General features: G+C 40.6%; 1 protein-coding gene across 8 annotated transcripts in view; it reads left to right on the top strand.

The window, feature by feature from the left end:
- Nucleotides 1-17,824, top strand: part of rgs3a (regulator of G protein signaling 3a) — a 131,507-nt gene extending 113,683 nt beyond the window's left edge. For 6 of the 8 annotated variants that reach the window (XM_083531257.1, XM_083531256.1, XM_083531253.1 and 3 more), the window contains 5 exons: nucleotides 3,516-3,586; nucleotides 13,832-13,933; nucleotides 14,745-14,806; nucleotides 15,610-15,776; nucleotides 16,042-17,824. In XM_083531257.1, the coding sequence (XP_083387383.1) occupies nucleotides 3,516-3,586; nucleotides 13,832-13,933; nucleotides 14,745-14,806; nucleotides 15,610-15,776; nucleotides 16,042-16,242 (603 nt within the window). In that variant the 3' untranslated portion in view covers nucleotides 16,243-17,824. Of the gene's footprint in view, nucleotides 1-3,515; nucleotides 3,587-8,450; nucleotides 8,581-13,831; nucleotides 13,934-14,744; nucleotides 14,807-15,609; nucleotides 15,777-16,041 lie in introns of those variants that run through there. The other 2 variants (XM_083531254.1, XM_083531260.1) reach the window with 2 other exon arrangements.
- The last annotated feature ends 356 nt before the right edge of the window (nucleotides 17,825-18,180 follow it).

Below are 18,180 nucleotides of genomic sequence, written 5' to 3'. Positions count from 1 at the left end.
ATGGCAGTGCAGTCTGGTGCATTACAGCAGCTGTTCTGACCCAGTGAGAACCGGCCCTGTTGTGGTCGAGGTCAAGACTCAGGAACTGCACCAGGAACTGTATCAAAGCAACTGAGCAAGGAGTAATTTATAACAGACGTACTGATAAGAATTATTTATTTCAGAGCCCATGGAGGGTCCAAAAAATTAGTTTTAGGAACTACTAGTTACATCCCTTTTTTCTTGCAAACATATTTCATAATCTGGGAAAGAAAAGTAATAATAGCTTGTTACTTTAGTGTGTACACCTTTTCTGTGTTAGTTCTTGATTAGTTTTCTTATTTATAATCTTTTTCGACTTAGTTTGACTATAAAATGTGTTTTTTTACATACATGTAATGACAATAAAATTTGGATTTGGCAAAATAAATCTCATACTCAGTCCCACTAATTCACTTAATACATTAGATATTATGGGTGTAATGGTACACGTAATCATTCAGAACCGTTTTTGGTACAAGACTTTCGGTACAGTGCACATGTACCGAATGCAATTCTTATTTTATGTGTATAGTTAAAATCTGAGTTCTAAAATCTAAGTACTTATTATGTTTATTGCACAGCTTTCAAGGGATTGAATGAATAAATGAATGAATGAATTCACTTTAAAATAAATAAATATCTTGTGTTTCTTAAATAAAAACATTTGTTAAATTATGCTTAAATAAGTAGAACTGTTACATAGAACATTTCTTTCGAAAATTGTATATTAAATGTAAAACACACACACACACACACACACACACACACACACACACACACACAAACACACACACACACACACACACACACACACACTTATATGCATATCTTTATTACCCAAATGAGGTTTAAAAAATGTAAATATAATTATTTAATAATTTTTTTATTTATTTAATTTTGTTTAATTAGTGCATATTTCATCTATTACTTAATTTTATATATAAAAAGCGTATTAGATTAATTTTATTTATAACATTTTATTTTTATTTATTGAATTTTTTTATTTAAACCAAGCAGCATTTTATAAAAAAAAAAAAAAAAAAGTAAACTGTTGATGTTAACAAATGTTAATAATAATAAAAAAAAAAAAGGGAAATAATAATAATAATAAAAAAAAACGATAAGCAATTTTATGTTTTGCATTTCTTCCCCCAAACTGTACTGAGATTGAACAAAACAGTGACTTAAAAATCGAGGTACGTACTGAACCGTGAATTTTGTGTACAGTTACACCCCTATTACATTTCAGTCTTTGCTTAAGTGCCAATATTTCTGGAAGGCACACAAAATGTACCATATGTGCACCGAGACAGAACATTGTGTGTACATTTTGCACTTGTGCACCTCCATGTTTGAAAAGCACTTAGCATCATCTAGCTTCTCTCTCTCTCTCTCTCTCTCTCTCTCTCTCTCTCTCTCTCTCTCTGAATTTTATTTTCTCTCTCTCCCTTCCCCTCCCTCTCTCTTTCTCTCTTTCTGTGCTGTTGTATATATCATCCTGATCTACAGTCTCTGTGCTAGCATTGCACTAGCAATCTTTGAACACATACAAGCAGTGATCTATTCGCTCCCATGCACACTTATCCCAGAGCCTTGTCGTAACCCCGTGCGTCCACAGAACACTGTGTACAACGTTGACACTTTATGAGGTGTTTAAGAGGTTTCGGGGGAGGCGAAAATACAAACCCTTTCTGGAAATTTCGTCCGGCTAGGTTTTACTGGATATATCATGTTTAATAGATAAGATTACTGTAGTTATTGTGTACACATACAGGTCTGGATTAAGGGAAATGCCATGATACAGTGACTAATAATTCATTACGCGATGTGTAAATCTTGTTCCGTAATTGTGTGACTTCCGGTTGCATTTCAGATCCGTGACACTACTAAATAATTTTTCAAGGCGCCATAGATTGATATCAAGAGTTCTACAAGGGTTGCCAATATTCAAATATTGCAGAGAAGGCTTAAATGTGATTAGAAGAACTTCTAGACTAAAATGCTGGACATAGAAGTTCATTTCTGAGTCAGGCCTTGTAGCTTGATGTTGTAATGCTAGTGTTTATCTGAGGCTAGTTTGCACCATTCAGAAAAAAAGCGATATATCCCCTAAAGTAACCAATTCATAACCAGAAAGATGTTCTAAAATTCTGTGATTTGATTGGAAGAATATCTGGCTGAGGTGTTGAATGATGTGTCAAGAACATTATATTAAAGGAGACAGAGAGGTTCTAAAGACTTTTAAAGCGTTGGAGGGAGTAACGAAGAAAATTTGTGCATCTACGAGTTTGAAGTCAAACGAGCCTTGATGTTTGGTTGAGGATTAGGGTTATCATTCGATAATGCTATGCTCAGGGCTAAAATCTTGAACATTTACAGGGGTTACAGGGGTGCCAATATTAAAAATATTTGTAGGTTAGAGGGAATTATAAAGGGAAAACTGGTGTTAAACTCTTGAGCTGGTAGTTCAGTCGTGAAGGGATTGGATTTTGGAGTTCTGGGCCCCTGAACACAGCTTCTATTTACATTTACGGCATTTGACATATGGCCTTATACAGAGTGACTTACATTTGATCTCATTCTTACAACTGAGCATTTCTGGGGTTAAGGGCCTAGCTCAGGAGCCCAGAAGTGGTAGCCTGGTGTTGCTGGGATTTGAACTCACTGCCTTCGGAGCTAAAGTCCAAAGTCTGAGCAAGACCCTTTACCCCATCACTGTTTTGTTGTATGAATGAGATAAATGTAAGCCTGCCAAATGCTGCACAGTAAATCTAAATGTAAGCTTGCTGTGTCTGGGATTTGAACTCATGACCTTCAGATCCAAAGTCCAATAGCTTCACCACTAATCTACCACCTTCCCAAAGAAAATTGAAATTGGAGAAATCCAGAAAGGAGTTAAATAAATGTTTACCCGTTTGTGCCAGGAATGGGGTATGTGTTGTCCTGGCACAGTGTGAGAGCTTAGTTCCATGTAAGGCCATATCAGGATCAAGACTTGAGGTCGCTTCCCAACACAATGGGGCATTCTTTAACAAACACATTACCCGGAACAGCCCACCCCCGCTCTCCAGCCGGGGAGAGTCTCAGACCGATTACTGCCTCTCCAACCTCCCAAACCAACCTCACACCAACCCCCCTTCTTCCTCCACAGTCCATTTATCCAATCAAAAGCCTCCAAAGACAGGAAGGTAACCTGACTCCAAGGTCCAAGCCTGAGGCTTTAATCTTGGCCACAGTTTTGAGGCGACTAGATGGATTCCCACTCTTTCACAGAGGATCCTTTCTCATAAAAAAAAAAAACACACTCTGGGTCTATGCCAGAGGATTAAACTAGCTGGGCCACCACACAAACACACACTTAATCTGCTGCATGGTCCATTAGACATTCTGCAGGACTTCATGGGTCTTGAGGATTTAGCCCAGTCAGGTTTCCACATGCTCCATGGCAGTCTGGATGGATGATGCCTACTGTTGTTCTTTTGCTCTCCCTGCAGCTGAGCGCTGGATCCGAGTGCAGCTGTGACGTCAGCCCTGACGGAACCAAGAAGAAGAAGTCCAAAAACCTGTAAGTTCCTTAGGTTCTTTTTAATGGCTATCTCTTTGATGTACTATTGAGTTCTCCTGATAGACCAGTTGACGCAAAAGCTATTCGTGATTCAGAGGGCAAGCTGGCAAACACTGATTTTCTTCTGTTACCTAATGTTCCCAGGGGGGATTCAGGCTGCACTGTGGCTCCTTGACACTATTGTAGGCTAAATACACATTTGAGAACTTTTGAAATTTGAGAGTCTTTTCTTCTATTGTGTAGCCTGGGTTGGGGGAGAATTGCATCACTGGGACATTTTCTTCACAGGGCATTGTATTAAACAGCTTTTTTCTTTGCATCTACAATCACATCCACATAAACGAAAAAGAAAATGCTGCCACTTTATTTAAAACACTGGTTCTCTGATATTTAATCTATTTTTTATATAAAATTGGGGAGCCTTAAGACCTTCACCTTGTGCTGTACACACACCATTCTGAACTGGTGCCATGATAAGAGATTAGTTTAATACCTTAGGGATTTCAGTTGTCTAGGAACTGCTATTATTCATAATGGTTTATTGTAGATTGTAAGATGTTAATAAGTGTTTATGTTTTGGAAATTAAATTGCTTGTTGAAATTCCGGCAAGTCATGGTACTAGCAGTTGTCATTAGAAGCGTCATAGTCTTTAATGTGACTCGGAAGAAGGAGTCGTCTGAATGAGTGATTTGTTTATTTTCTACTGGACGCACATGAGCAAAGCATCGCAAAATCTCTGTAGGTTATGTACAAGAAACAGAAATAAGTAGTTAATCTCTCAACTCTTCTTGTCCGAGTCGTTTGTTCTTTTATCATGTGACTTCCATAGATGCTATGCAGTTATTTATGTATAACTTATTCGAAATATAGTAAAGCTGTTGTATGTAGACGTGTTGGGGATCTGCTTATTGAAAAATTTTCCATTTTATTTTATTTCTGATCAGAGGAACAAAATGAGCTAACGACTCAAACAAAGTTCATTTTGATGAATGAAATTCAAAGTAAAATGATCCAATCTTCCCATCACTATATATAAAAGAATTTCAGGTCTGGGGAAGTTCTGAGGAAGGTCTGAGGACGTTCTAAAGGTGGTGAGTTTTTAAATCCGACCACCCCTAATCTGCCACTGCTGGGCCCTTGATCAAGGCCCTTATCCCACCTTTGCTCAGTTGTTGTAAGTCGGTATTTAGCTCAATGATAAAGGGATAAAGGATAAAGGCGTCTACCTAAATGCCTTACATGTAAACCTGAGGCAGATTTTCCTGTTTTTCCCCATTTTAGCATAACAGAAAGTGTTGTGAGAACAGGAAGTGCTTCACTCTAGTATTAGCGATGTAATGAATTATTTATCGCCGAACGTATTTACTTTGTGCTTTTCATCCACACCAGGAACAATTGTAAATGGTTTCACAATACACACCACAACTTCATTGGAATCATATAGCGTGATAGAGATGAATGAAACTTGCTAGCGTGACTAGCGGCTACTACTTTTTTTTCTTTCTTTTCTTTTTTCTTTTGTGCAATTAAAGGAAAAGTGTTAGGTATTTCTATGGAATATTCGTGATGCGTTTAGAGATTGCGGTGTCAGTGTGTTGCTGGGTAAGGTTTTCCCTTGAGGAGCCGATTATCATAATAATGAAGTCCCAGAATCCAATGCGGCCACATGACACAGTTGCGTTTTATTACAACAGCGATGTAGCTTGCTAATTAGCGTTCTGTGAGATGTGATGCAGTTGATGGCAAAATTAGCATGAAAGTTGATGAAGAGACAAAGCTGCACAGGATAAAGGACTAACGTACCGCTGCATCGCTTTCTGTAGATAGAGATGGAAGGAAAGCTCACTTGCACCATTATCGCATGGCATTGTGGGTAGGGTAGGCCGGCATTAATTAAGACATCTCTATCTACAGAGGGTGATGCGGCAACCCTTTAGTGCTGTAATCTGTCCAGCACTTTTTATGCTAATGCTGCCATGAACTGCACTGTGGTGATCACAGACAGACAGACAGACAGACAGACAGACAGACAGACAGACAGACAGATAGACAGATAGATAGATAGATAGATAGATAGATAGATAGATAGATAGATAGACACACAACTGTGTCTAGTAGCTGCATTTCAGTCTGGGATTTTAATAAGCTTTCAGATAGAAATAATGAAAACAGAGGTCCCACTTTTCAATAAACCCAAAATATTACATACAGTAGCACTAGCATAACTATCATTTATTTTTTCAATTTGTGTTAGATTTTCACTTGTATGCATTGTTTCGTAGCTTTCATGCAACATAGATGAAAATTTATACTCGTACATGAAACACCGTGTTTCCAGATTTGCTCCAGCCGTGAAATGGATGGTGAAATTCTGCAGTAATCTGGTATGTGAGCAGTTACGTTGATCAGATTGAGATGGTCCTCTGTGTAAGAGGTGTGACACCTTAGTGTGAAAGCCATCCGTGCTTCATCATCTGTTGATTAGCTCAGCGTCGGCACCGCGTTAATCAAAAGACATACATTAACACCTACTTAAATGGAGGCTGCTGGAGGAACGCTAAGCCTAAGGAACTTTAGTTTCGGTGCAGTAGATCCTGACGTGCCACCAGTTATGACTAAGGCGATGTCTATACAAATAGATTTTTGTTTGAAAGCGCATGTATTCGCCTGTGTTGACCTTTCGTCCACACTGAGACGACGCTTTTAGTCAATGAAGATGTAGCTTTTTGTGTGTGTGTGTGTGTGTGTGGGGGGGTGTCGCTCCAATATTTTGGCGTATTTGTTTTGGCACGTCTCCCAATCTATATTCTTGATCGCTTTTTCAACTTTAAACTCCTGTGTTACTCGCACCCTGTATTCCATTGTTACAATAGAGCTCAACAAATAAAAATTAATTTAATTAAAAAAGGAAAATACTCCAAGTGTACAATTCATTGTTTGATTTATTACTTCACCCCCAATTTTATAATTTTTTTAATCTCAAACTATATTTCCCATTTGCCTACGCAATACTAAACTGATGGTTAAGCATCTCACAAAAAATAAATAAATAGATTTTATCTGGTTAGCCGACTGGATGAACTGTTTGAGTGGGTGCAGGTACAGTACACACTTTCAGTCCCGCTGTGGAACAAGTCAAAGCAGAGCATGTGCTTATTCAAGTGAAATGACAAGAATCCTCCCAAACCAGAGCTGGCACACTTTCAAGGCTTTTGTATTTGGCTTTATTTCTGACACACACAGAGAGAAGGAAGGGAGATTCAGAACAGGAGGAGGACTTGAGAGAAAAGAGAGTTAAAGACTACAATCGAATGGAAAAAAACGAATCAGACATGAAAACTACTAAAGAGATTTATTATATATATACATATATATAATATATATATATATATATATATATATATATATATATATATATATATATATATATATATATATATATATATATACATACACACCGATCAGGTATAACATTATGTCATAATAACATTATGAGCGGTAAAGTGAACAACACTGATTATCTGTTCATCATGGCACCTGTTAGTGGGGTGGGATATTTTAGGCAGCAAGTAAATATTTTGTTCTCAAATTTGATGCGTTACAAGCAGAAAAATGGGCGAGCACAAGTATTTGAGCAAGTTTGTGATGTCTAGAATTGTGATGTCTAGACATCTGTCTGTCTGACTTTTCAACCGTCTATCTATCTATCTATCTATCTATCTATCTATCTATCTATCTATCTATCTATCTATCTATCTATCTGTCTGTCTGTCTGTCTGTCTGTCTGTCTGTCTGTCTGTCTGTCTGTCTGTCTGTCTGTCTGTCTGTCTGTCTTTTCAACCGTCTATCTATCTATCTATCTATCTATCTATCTATCTATCTATCTATCTATCTATCTATCTATCTATCTGTCTGTCTGTCTGTCTGTCTGTCTGTCTGTCTGTCTGTCTGTCTGTCTGTCTGTCTGTCTGTCTGTCTGTCTGTCTGTCTGTCTTTTCAACCGTCTATCTATCTATCTATCTATCTATCTATCTATCTATCTATCTATCTATCTATCTATCTATCTATCTATCTGTCTGTCTGTCTGTCTGTCTGTCTGTCTGTCTGTCTGTCTGTCTGTCTGTCTGTCTGTCTGTCTGTCTGTCTGTCTGTCTGTCTGTCTGTCTGTTTTTCGCTCATTCAGCCACATGGGTGTTATTAAAGTCAGGTACTGATGTAGGTGAGGTAGATGTGATGTAGGTCAGAGTTCACATTCATGGCAATAGGTTTGGAGTGCTATAGCAGGAGATCTTCCACTCCAACCCATGGAAAGGAGATCTTCCACTCCAACCCATGGAAAGCAGATCTTCATGGTGCTGGCTTTGTACACAGGGGCACGCTCACGCTGGATCAGGTTTGGATCTCCCAGTTCAAGTGAAAAGAAGCAGATTGGGGCAAGAACCACAAGTAGCTGTAAAAGTCAGGTGTCCCAATACTTTTGTCCAGATATTGTAACTGTCAGATCAGTGCAATTACTTTTGGTAAATAGTGAGAACTTTTCAGTAGTTTTGCTGAGTAGAAATGTAAAAGGCGGAGTTTTTATATATTTCAGATTAGTTCTTGTCCTTGAGTACAGGAACATGGTATTTCATCCACAACCGCATTTCGCAAAAACCATTTAACAGAAACATCACGAACACTAACAAACCCGATCTCTTTACACTCATTTCTGAACTTTCTGGGGTATTTGAGCTGTAAACATGCTCAAAGCACAACACACACACATACACATGTCTCCTCTCTGCACTCTGATTGGCAGAGGCCATGATCCCACCCCCACCCTCCTGTCGTCCCCTCCCCTGACTTTAAAAAGGCTCAGAGGAGCTGAGCAGGGTTAGATGAATGCACCTCGTTGCCCACCCTGCCCCACACACACATACACACACATACACACACACATACTAGTACTCATGTTCCATACAATGGTGGACTTCTCTGAGAAGTACTTGGAAAGGTAAGCATCGCGTTTCATCTCCTCTGAGCTTTTCAGTGATGGACAGATTGAGGATGAATGATGAGGGGAGGGGGAGCAGGAAAGAGAAACGAGCTTAGAATAGAGACTTCAGAGACAGTGTGAGGTGTGAAGTTGAGCTCTTGTCTTCTGGGATTTGGGAAGGATCCACGTGAGTTATACAGGCTTTTTTTGCTCCGTGTGTATGTGTGTGTGGGTTTTGTTCTGAGATGTTGGAGATGTTCTTCACGTTCCTGGTTCCTGTCAAAGTGATGCACAACAGCGTAACATTTCAAGGGTCCAGCTGGGACTTTTGACCATGCATTAGAGAAGCACCGTGCATGTGTTTACTGTACAGTGTGTATGTGTGTGTATGGTTCTGCAATGTGTTCAGCATCGAACCCTCATTCTCTTCCACCCCGATGTTGAAACCTCACATTACTATAGATGAACTACAAGCCTGGATTTTTTTTCTTCCTCCACTTCGTTCCCATCAGCGTGTTTTTTTAAAGCTCTATCATGCTGCAGAGCCTCTCCGGACCGCCGTCACGTTCTAAAATGTCTTTCCCACTGCAGGCGTCCTGGTTTTCTTGCACCAGAATAGCTCAAAGCAATGCTGCGAGAGATAATAAGGGCCTGCCAGAGCGGAGCCTGGAGATTATTCTAATTTGGAGCGGATAGACGTTCCTCTGGAGAAGCCAGTGGAAGGGAGGAAGATCGCAACATCAGGGGCGAATTCGATAAGCCGCAGTTGCAATGCTTGGACGTGTTTTTCCGGCTGATAGTGAGCGAGCACTTTTTTGTCTCTCTAGGAGATCTTGTTTGCAGAGTGCAGATGGTTTTCCTCCATATCATTGTTTCCATGCATTATTTTCACCAGGCGAGAGTTTTGCAGGAGCACATCTGCAGAATTCGGTTCAGGTTATCCGACGACGCAAGGCCGAGATTTTTTATTTTTCCAATTCAACAAAAGGTTTGAAAGGTCATCGATCTTCTGTCTGACATTTCCATGGCTGTGTGTTATGAAGCCGCAAAACCGAAATAACTCCAGCGCTATTTCGCAGCGTGGAGAATCGACACCTCTTGCCTGAGAGGTGGACATATTCACGCACCGATGTGGAATGTAGACCATCTGTGGGAATGTGCACAAAAAAACAACTCCCGGCTGTCACTTGACTGATCGAGCACACACACACACATACTGTACACAGACACACACACACACACACACTTCCAAAAACATGGAAAACATCAGAAAAATTTGTTTTTATTAATTTACATTTAAAGAATCTAAAAACTATTTTGATATTGAAAAAATTTTTTTTTAATAAAAATATATTTACCGCAAAATATTTACCACATTATTTAATTCAATAACATTTGCCGACTCGAGACTGAAAGTTTTTAAATTCTTATTATTTTTTTGTTAATTTTAATTTTTTTTTTTTTTCTGAATTATTTATCCATATTATTACGTAATAACTTTGAGTTAGAAAACAAGGGCAACAATGGCCCTGGACAGTAGAGAATACCCATAATGCACCAGTCTGGTATTGAATCGAAAGGCACGTTTCAGCAATTTCACTGCCGACATCTGTACTGATTATAGTATAATAAAAGATTTGCATATCCTAAACAATAACATTTTGCCTTAAAAAAATAAATAAATAAAAAAGATGCAGAAAAAGTGAAGAAAAATATTAATAAACTGTAATAATGAAATAGAAAGAAAAATATTGTGTGAATAAAAGGAAATTAAATATGTACGCATGCAGAAAAAGCAAAACTGTAGTACACAAATATAATAAAAAAACAAAGAACCATTAAAAAAGAAAAAAGAAATGTATGAGATACTATGAAAAAATTGTGCATAACAAATTATTTGTTTTAACTAAAAGTAAAAACACACGAGAAAAAAAAAAATCGAAATTGTGCATGTGTTTTTGTGCAGAAAACAATAAGAGGGGGAGAAAAAAAAGGAAGAAAATGTAAAAAATATAGAATATAACAATATATATATATATATATATATATATATATATATATATATATATATATATATATATATATATATATATATATATATATATATATATAATGTAAAGCAGAATTCCAAGGAGAAAAAAAATGCTCAATATATTATGCAAAAATATAGAAAATTGTGTGTGTGTGTGTGTGTGTGTGTGTGTGTGTGTGTGTGTGTGTGTGTGTGTGTGTGTGTGTGTGTGTGTGTGTGTGTGTGAGTAAAAAAAAAATGACCAAAGTGTGTAGAGAAAAAGAGACATAAAAAAATGAAGCAAAACTTTATGTGCAAATCAACAAATGAAAAGTATTTTTGCAACAAAACAAAACAGTTATACAAGTCAAGTCAAGTCAAGTCAAGTCAAGAAGCTTTTAATTGTCATTTCAACCATGTAGCTGATGCAGAACACAGTGAAATGAGACGTTTCTCCAGAACCCTGGTGCTATATAGAACCTCTGTGGAGTCCTTGAGCTGGCTCCATGCCTGACCTTCACCAAGACCCATGACTGTCTGTCACTTGTATGTGTTTTATAGTAAATGTAAAGTAACTGTATGAGCTTCTGAACATTTTCTTCATCTGTGACATCATTTAGAGGCTGGAGGTCAGGTGTAGTGTGCGTTACAGTACAGCAGGTGGCAGTGTTGAGTTGCATCTTATTCCTCCGGATGTGTGTTTTATTTACATCCTTTGCTGCGGATCAGCATTACGGCCTGTTTCCTTCATCTCCTAAAACAGCAAACCATCCTGACTGTTCTCAGATCGGTTCCTGTCACACTTTCTTTTTTTCTCTTCCTAAACATGAGCTCCTTACTGACTCCCGCCTGCTGTATTGAACCCAGATCAAGACCATAAATCGTCCCATTAAACACGACTTTTTTTCAAGGACCGCGAACGGTTTATCGGAGGCTCTTGGCTCCCACGACGCCTCGAACCTCGATCCTTTCCTGCTGAAAATGAAAAACACGATAATCTGCACCTGCTTTGCGTAGCCCCTGCGTATTTTCATAGCCCCTTTCAGGTTCCCATTTCATCCCCTTCCCTTTAAGCCTCCTTCAATCCTTTCGCTGGATTTAATTTCATGTCTTGATTTCATCCATCGATCCACGATCTCCTTCCCTCTTCCCAAAAACATCTCGACTGTGCGAGCCGTCCGAGAGGAATGCGATTTGATGAAAGCAGATGCTTAACTACTTGACGATTTCACCCGTCTTATCTTATCAGAACGGATTCGAGTTAGTGGAAGCCATTGGGTGCGTCATCGCAGGCGTCATCCAAAAATAAAGCATGTTTATGTGTAAATGGCGTTAAGGTCTTTGTCAACCTCGTGAGATGATGCAGGCTTCAGGAAGGGGGCGTGGTTTCCGATGGTATACAAACATCCAGGTTTTGACTGAGAAATGTGATTGGAAAACAAAAACTATTACCCTCTTTATCTGTACAATAACATGAATAGTTTCCATCTGTCAAGTTTGTTGTCCAGCTTTAGAGCTGTTTAATGCGTCGAAAAGAATCGACTCAATCGACTCGTAGCAGAGGGTAACAATCCCACGTCTGTACTATTCTCAGGATAATGACTGTATGGAGCTTCAACCATGATCAGGTTGGTTTCCTCTGAAGAGCCTGCCCTCATGTCAACTAGTGAAGGTGTAAGATGGTGGTAGCTTAGTGGTTATGCCATTGGACTTGAAGTTTGAAGGTCGTGAGTTCAAATCCCAGCCACACCAAGTTGGGCCCCTGAGCAAGGCCCTTAAGATGCTCAGTTGTAATTTGTCATGATACAGCACTGCTGGAGCACAGAGGGTTAAGGGCCTTACTCAAGGGCCCAAAGAGTATATATATATATATATATAATGTTACTTATAACCAGAATATATTTTAATATACTTTTATACTTATTTTTGTGTGTGTGACAAATATAATATAAATTTGAATTTGTATTTAAATTTGAGTGGCAGCTTTTCCCCCACAGAGAGAAAGTATATCGTGACACTGGCTACTGGTAGTGAGTTTGTTAATTTATTCCGTCTTCCTGCGGACAAAGACAAGAGCGGTAGATTCACACAAACGCAGCTTGGTGGAAAAGCAAGATTGTCCACTCGATACATGGACATGCGTGCTATTCATGCGGTAGTGGAGCATTTTTTCGGATGTGGTTTTGTCTTGAGTCTTGCTGAAAAAATGCCTGGTGTTGTATTTTAAGGTGGTTGCTCATCATTGAGTCGGTTGAGTTTTATTTCAGGCAGTGGGGCATTGTTTCCAGATTTAAACTCAACACTGAATGATGTCATAAATTGTTACAGACTTCCTGTTTCCTGTTCGAGCTCACCTCCGGCTTCTATCTTATGCACAAGCCTAGTTCAAAGAGACAGCTAGTGGTGTTTCCCACCGAAAAACATGGCCTTAATGATTTCCTCTTCAAGCAGCAGTCCAATGAATAAAAGTCGATCTTCTCATGTTCACTGAATTCCACACGATGATAAGTCTGGGAGCCGTTATAGAACAGAGGCACGGCGAGAGCAGGACAGATGGACAGATTTAGGAACCGTGTCTAGGGAGGTCCAAAAACAGAATGGACTCCCAACGTGGTGCTGATGAGAGCCGAGGCCTGGTGAATTCACGGTGGAAATCAAACAGCAGGAAATAGAAAGGTCAGGCGCTCCACGAGGACGCAAGCGAGGTCGGGGTGGGCGAGGACGGGCAGTCGGGGACGGGGAGGAGGGCGTGTCAGGGTGGCGAAGGTTTGGCTAAATGAAGAGGGGTGCAGCTGTAGGCTTTTAGCCCCCTCGAGGGCTTTGACCCTGAGGTCATGAGCTTGGGGGCCTGATGGAGAATCCTAGAGAGGTGTGGAGGTAGAGAGCTAGACTCAGCCTCATCCCTCTGTCAGTACGTCACTCTATCAGTCAGGAAGGAAGAAGAGGAGAGCGAGGACGAAGGACAGGATTGAAACGAGTGTGTGACAGTGAGAGTGAGAGAGAGAGAGAGAGAGAGAGAGAGAGAGAGAGAGAGAGAGAGAGAGAGAGAGACAGACGGTGTCTCTCATCCAACTTTCAACATCTTATCACCGCTCAGAGCTTGATTGCGGAAAAAATGTACTTCGCTTTTCACCTTTTCCTGGTTTTGTCGCGTCCTATTAAGACGACTTTGGAGATATTTTCATGTTATCCATGATATCCAGATATGAGATGTCTGGATCTCTGACCGAATGCTTGTGTGTGTGTTTGTTCACACAGGGCCAAAGACATGAAGAACCGATTGGCGTTCCTGAGGAGAAGGAATGAATCTCCTGGAAGCACTCCGGCCAGCAAGCTGGACAAAACGATGAAGTCAGTCAAGTAGGTGTTACATGTGGGTTTGCATGGGTGTGTGCATGCAAGTGCGTGTGTGTGTGTGTGTGTGTGTGTGTGTGTGCATGCGTGTAATGTTTGTTGACGAATATGGGTGTGCACATGGCCTGAGAGAAGGAGTAGTGGAAAAAATGATTTTTTTTTTTGTTTCATCACGTTGTCATTCGGTCGTCATGTTTGTGTATCTTTCCATGACCTTATTTGGTAACGTTAAACCCGTAAAATTCACCACAAAATTTTAACCGAAACAGGTACCATTGGAACTTGTATATTTGGTTCGTTTTGGAGAAAAAGATCAGCCAAAAAAAAATGTATCTAAGTGATAGGACGTGTGATATACGACGCCATGCATCCCAGCTGGCTGAACATATGCCTGGGTGCCATTGCTTTGGCAGGACTAACGCCTGCCTAATTGCCTGTGTATGTGGTGTACAATGCCACCCTATCGTGCTGAAAAGCCCGGCTTGCTCCTAAAGTCAATAAAGCAGCAGATGTTATATAGTTGTTAATTGTAGTCACACAATGAAACAGAGCTTCGGAAAGCCAAAGGATGGAGGTGGAGCTCTGCTACCATCTTACTGGCTGCCTGAAGCTCCACCTTCACCCCTCCCTTCTCTGGAGTTAGTCATAAAAGAAGCACTCCACCACAGAGGCTCAGAGAGACTTGTACACGCACACTAAACACACACTCCAACACACACACACCCAGCCGGAGAGACACAGGGCTTCGGATGGGTCACACAATGAGAAACCTGACAGAAATGGGCTTGCTAAAGAACCGATCTGCTTTTATCTGCAGGCCCACGCCGGAGGAGGCACTCAAGTGGGGGGAGTCCCTTGACAAGCTGCTTGTCCATAAATGTAAGTTTTTATTTTCTTTTTTCAAGCAATTCAATGTTTGGATTAAGATTACGAATTTAATGATTTCCACTGCCACAGGAACCTGGAATGATACGTGTGGTCAGATGTGTGTGTATGTGTGTGCGTGTGTTGGAAGCGTTTGCATGAATTACCTCTGTATGTATCGAGGCATGCATCAGCAGGGAGGAAATAGCAACACGGAAGGATTAGCGTGCTTCAAAGGGATTAGTGTGCTCTTTCTATTTATATCCGCTCTCCAGAATCCAGAATCTGGATGTGGAGGTTCTTAATAATAATAAGCATTATAATGTTTTTTGATAGTAAGGTAAGATCTTCATGCATGTGCTCAGTCCTACCATCTCATGTGCAAGAGAGACCTAGAGCGCACTTATTCCCTATCGTGCAAAAAACTAAACAAAAGCCTCCGCAGCGAGCTTATCTGCAGCGGAAAAGAGCTCTCAGTCGACCGGGTATCTCCTCGCTTCCTTGTATTCTTCCCAACGGAACCCCTGAGTGAACTCCTCGATTAGGAGCGTCGATGCCAACTGTGAGGAAAAGGAAATGTTTCTGTAAACCGTTATCGATGTTAAAAAAAATAGATATCAGCCCAGAGAAACAGGAAAACCTGCAACGTGCTTAGGAACTTTGTTCCGATCTCACGTGATCAGACAGGCTGGAAAGGAAGCCGCTAACCCGTTTAGATCGATCCTTATCTCGGCTGAGCCTGGTGTCTTTATGGTCCTTCCTGCACACTCATCCGTTAACTCACTCTATCTCGCTCTTTTATTTTTTTTCTTCGGCAGATGGTCTGGCGGCGTTTCGAGCATTCCTGCGCACCGAGTTCAGCGAGGAGAATCTGGAATTCTGGCTGGCGTGCGAGGATTACAAGAAGGTCAAGTCGCAGTCGAAGATGGCCTCGAAGGCTAAGAAGATCTTCGCCGAGTACATCGCTATTCAGTCTTGCAAAGAGGTAAGAGTTCTGGAACACTAGCTAGCGAGGCCACACAATCATTTCATGAGGAATAGGTTTCTATGTAAACACTCAGACGGGCGGCGGAGTGTAAATCCTGCACACCCCCTCCCCCAGGAGCTGAATGAGCTAGTCTTTGTGTATGGTTTCCACATGAGGATGTGAGGTCATCCCAGACGAATACAAGTGCTACGACGCTTTTCACTCGCAACTTAAACTTAAAAAGCGTGGAATCCTGATCCTTGACTATGCTTTCGCATTCCAGGTGAATCTCGACTCATACACACGAGAGCACACTAAGGAGAACCTCCAGAACGTCACGCGCTCCTGCTTTGACCTGGCCCAGCGCAGGATATACGGCTTGATGGAAAAAGACTCGTATCCGCGCTTCCTCCGTTCGGAACTCTACCTGGACTTAGTGAACCAAAAGAAAGCGAGCGCGACGTCGACCGCGTCCTCGTCGTAAGACGGACCGCACGGGGCGTAGAGACTCTTGACGTAACAAAAAAATAGATTCTAGCATCATGGACACTTTTGTTCTCATCTCCCATCCTGTCCTATGATGAGGAGAGACAAAGGAAAGGCGCCGATCAAGACGGAGAGACACGAGAAAGGAACGAGGCGACCGTTTCCCCTGTATCCCGAGACTGAGCGATACATCGGAGACGCCCCGAGCGTCCCTATAACTCATGAGCTACATCGGTTTTTATTTTTTCACCTCCGTGTTTTTATGGAAAGAACCGAACGAGGGACAAGGGATTTACTCTACGATGCATAGAGAGAGAAAAAGAGACAGTCGGGCACTGTTTTGTCGCCTGGCATAGTTTTTCCGGTACGACGCAGACGCCACCTCCGGATCGATACAAAACGTTTTTTTTGTTGTTTTTCTTTCCTCCCTTTTGAGGTCAATGTGGCACTTCTGTAAACGTGGCGTCTTCTTTCACGTCCCTCCGTCCTGAAAGATATTTTTGAGGGAAAACAAACAACCAACCATGGACTCTCATGCTTCAGCAGCTGGAACGTGATCACCTGTCCATCCGTCCATCTTTTCCGTTTTTCCGTAAAGGTCAAAAGCGTGACAGTTTCTGTTTAGCAATTCATTGTAGCTCCATGTGAGGGACTGGATGAGAGGATTCTCAGGACTGCACGGCATTTGACTATGAAGCTTTCAGGCTTGTTTGACCTTCGTTTTTTTTTTTTTGTACATAGTATTATTTTTTATTAGGTTTAAACCTGCACTCCATAGACTTTTCTCAATTAAGGACGATTAATGCTTTACCTGTACAGAAAGTCTGCATATTTATTTAGATCCGTGCTGGATGTCTCGTTCAGTTCATTGCACTCAGCTAGACAAAAAAGAAAAAGCACCCCCCCCCCTTCCTACACCCCCCCCCCCATCCCCCCATTCTTCCAAAACACAAACACCTTTTCTTTCCTATTACCCATGATCCTTAACTGCCCTTATATCCTTATAATCCTTATGTAAGTGCAATATGTTTTTTTCTCTTCTTATCTTTTGGGATAAGTTTCACTTTCGGACGATGGATTTTTATTTGTCGGGGAAAAAAAGTCGCAGAGAGGATTTTTAGTTCCTATTAAGTGTGTTATTCTAACTGTGTACCCCCTGGCAGCAGGCAGCCAGCGGGGTTTATGGATGTAAATATAATTCTTAAGAAAAGTCTAAAGAAAAATGCTGAAAAAAAAGGTCTGGTGGGAGAAATCCCCCCGTAACACAGCTGTATGTATGTAAATACTCAGAGTCTCGAAGCTATAAAATGACGTAATGTTATAAAATAAAAAAAAAAACACAATGGGGAAAGTGGCTGTGGGTGAAATCCACGCTTTCCTCGGTCATACACTGCTTGTAAGGGGTTTACGAAATGTATCGGATCATTTTCACTGTTTACAGTTCAAACACATCTCCTAAAATAGCAAGTGGGAAAAAAGAAATAGAGACAATACATTTGGTGTCATTGTAAAAAAAACAAAAAAAAAAACAAAGAGAAAAAACAGAAGATATAATAAAAGAGATGAATGAAAAAAACTGATATCTGATCTCCTCACTGTCTGTGATTATTGGTTTGGCTTTCTTAATGGAACTAACGAGCATTCAAAGGTGTGTGTGTGTGTGTGTGTGTGTGTGTGTGTGTGTGTGTGTGTGTGTGTGAGAGAGAATACATTTATCAGAATTGCCTCTTTCTGTCACCGCAGACCCAAACAGGTACAGAACGACTCGCTCTATATAGCTGACCTGAAACAGTCATACACTACAGAGAGAGAGAGAGAGAGAGAGAGAGAGAAAGAGAGAGAAGCAATGAGCAACTAAAAAGAAAGAAAATCCAGAAATCGGAGAGAGAAATTAAATATTTGCAAAGTGATAAACAATAGAAAAAAAAGTCAAGAA

Source organism: Silurus aristotelis (genome assembly GCF_946808225.1).
Source record: "Silurus aristotelis genome assembly, chromosome: 26".
NCBI classification, from domain to species: domain Eukaryota; kingdom Metazoa; phylum Chordata; class Actinopteri; order Siluriformes; family Siluridae; genus Silurus; species Silurus aristotelis.
The sequence above is the reverse complement of the archived record's forward strand: the minus strand, read 5'-3'. Positions and strand labels throughout refer to the sequence as shown.